This window comes from Alligator sinensis, unplaced genomic scaffold (assembly GCF_000455745.1).
Source record: "Alligator sinensis unplaced genomic scaffold, ASM45574v1 scaffold333_1, whole genome shotgun sequence".
Classification (NCBI taxonomy): domain Eukaryota; kingdom Metazoa; phylum Chordata; order Crocodylia; family Alligatoridae; genus Alligator; species Alligator sinensis.
In genome coordinates this window covers 317245-319771 of record NW_005842381.1, presented here as the reverse complement: position 1 = coordinate 319771, position 2527 = coordinate 317245, and the positions used below count along the sequence as shown (strand labels likewise).

At 35.5% G+C, this 2527-nt stretch overlaps 1 protein-coding gene across 1 annotated transcript in view; it reads right to left on the bottom strand.

Moving 5' to 3' along the window:
* Positions 1 to 2527, bottom strand: part of LOC102387533 (protein diaphanous homolog 2-like) — a 455665-nt gene that overhangs the window by 151126 nt on the left and 302012 nt on the right. The window contains exon 6 of the mRNA XM_006029471.3: positions 1165 to 1260. Within this exon, the coding sequence (XP_006029533.2) occupies positions 1165 to 1260 (96 nt within the window). The remainder of the gene's footprint in view (positions 1 to 1164; positions 1261 to 2527) is intronic.

The window sequence follows — 2527 nt, the reverse complement described above, 5'->3', positions numbered from 1 at the left end:
AGGACTCTTTCCTGCCCGGGCCAGGGGGTTGGACTCAATGATCTACTGAGTTCTCTTCCGACCTTAACATCTATGAATCTACATGGAGCACATAGGCATAAGATATGAAGAAAAATAGGCAAGGAGCCTAGAGTCCTTTGAGCTAAAATGAATTTAAGCATCCTGCAGACCAAAGTTTTATATTACAAATTACATCAACTTGTGTTACATAAAAAGCCACCTGCATACATGTAACTTGTAGTATTGAGAACCAAACCCAGGCATGGGCGAACTAGGCAGCTGCCCGGGGACCCAAAATGGTCATTTAAAAATTATTATCGTTATCTCTGGCAAAGGGGGGCCCAATACTAAAAGTCTGCCTGGGGCCACCAGGAGTCTAGGTACAGTGCTGGCAAACCATGCGCTTTTATGGATTAATAAACTTTGCTACAAGGTTAACTTCCACCAGCAGCACCATTCTTTTAAATCCAAAGCATTGATCTGACTCAATGGTTTGATTTTATATGTAGTTTTCAAATTTGATTTATTAAAATACCATTTTTGCCATGAGATACGTTAAAAATGAAAAACAATGAAATCTAATATATGCTGCCATGAGATTTAATAAGTGGTAGTTGTGCAGAAAAAACAATTTAAATATTTTATGTATCTGACAAATTGCGTGCACTTGGTTACTTAGTAGCATGAAGCTTTGGGTAATTTATTCTCCATAAACAGTATAGCTTTCAACCCAACTTGTGCAAAATGAAGTCACACCAGAGAATTACAATCAGCCACGTGTATCAGTCCCCTGAGAAGGTACTGTGACATTTTCAGGGCAAATCACAACAAATAAATTATTTATACTGATAATTATAAGAGATAAAACAAAAAAAAAAAACAAGTGTGCATAAAAAGAAAAAAATTCAACTGTTGTATTAAACACAGTAGGTGGCCTTGTTCTTTTTTTTTCCAGAGTCTACAGTTATCTGAAGACACAGTTACCAAGTTAAAACTTGTGATCACATAGCTATAACCTGCTGAGATTTCACACTAGAACTGAAAGACCAACTTTCAATGAAAGCTGTTAAAAGCCTTTGCAAGATACTTTTTTCCCTTGCTTTGAGCACAAGATTATTTCTTCTTTGTAATTCATAACCAAAAGTTTTCTAGAAAATGTCTTACCCTGACATCTTGGTGTTCGTTTCCTACGATCCCTGAAAGCTGCTCCTGACTGCAGGGCTTCGAGCAGATTATCCATCACTCCCATCTCATCGCCCTCTGTGAATAGGGTGAAAAGTAAAATTAATCTTAGTGCAATTAAAGTGAAGCTACTGGAGAAATAGGTAAGCAAAACTGGTGTCAGATTTATATAAAGCCTCCAAATTACAGACATATATATTTTAGTACAATGCATGTTATCTGTTTTGCAGATACCAGTGACTAGTTTGTTTATGATGCTCTATTAAGCCAAATTGATGCCAAGCTCACTGTTTTATATGCATGGAAAAACTTGTTGGAGCAGAATAATATCAACTGTATTAATATTATAAACATTTTAAATATTAAACATTATCAATTTTCACCTTCAAAATCCATAAAACTTTAAGATGGTTCTTGACTTTTTCTACTTCTTCATATTTCCACTTTTACATTTATTTTCATGAATTTAACATTGTTCTCCTTGGTCTTTCAAACAAGGAACTCCTAGAATAACAATGCTTTCACCAAAGGACAATGGCATGACATATTTCATTAGTCATTAGTAAGGAGAGTCCCATTTCTGCAAGGGTCTTGCTCCCATTTGTTCATATTCAGGGATGTAAGCCCTCAGGCCTTAAATTGCTTGGTTCCATGGTATTGTTGAAATTATTTCATTCTTTATTCTAGGATTCATTTGAGTGTTAAACTTTCATTGTGTTTCAATTTGTTTTGTTAATAAGGGCTAATGGTGGTATGCAATAATGCAAGCAAGACAGGTCAAGGATTGCCATAAATTATAAAAATATCAAGGAGCGGTGTCTCCTGTTCTGTTCTTTTATATAAGAAAAGAGCTAAATCTCAGACTGACAAGACTCAGGTAGAGAAGAGAGAAGGATTTTTTGGTGATATCTTTTGTCAAGTCAGCTGTACAGTTGGAGAGCTGTTACACATGCTTTGGGGCTCAAAATACCCTTCTTCACATGACACCAGAAAACCTTGCTTCTCTCATACTTCCAGGACTATCTTAGCTAAACATCACTTTGAAAGACTTCTCCAAATATTTCTTGACTGACACACATGTAGAAATGGGAATGCTAAAACACCATTCAGGTGGTGCAGTCCCTGACATGGTTTAGAGCTCCTTCCTATTACATATACCCTGGTTTCTATTATATTTGACATTAGTGGGCCATATTCAGACTGAATATAATTCTTATATGACAAACATTACCATAAGTTAACCTGTAAATTTAAGTTGTAAATAAATTTAACTTAAAACATTTAGTATTTGATAGGTAAGCAAAACACAAGTTATGTGCAATACAATGTGGCAAACAGTGAAGTA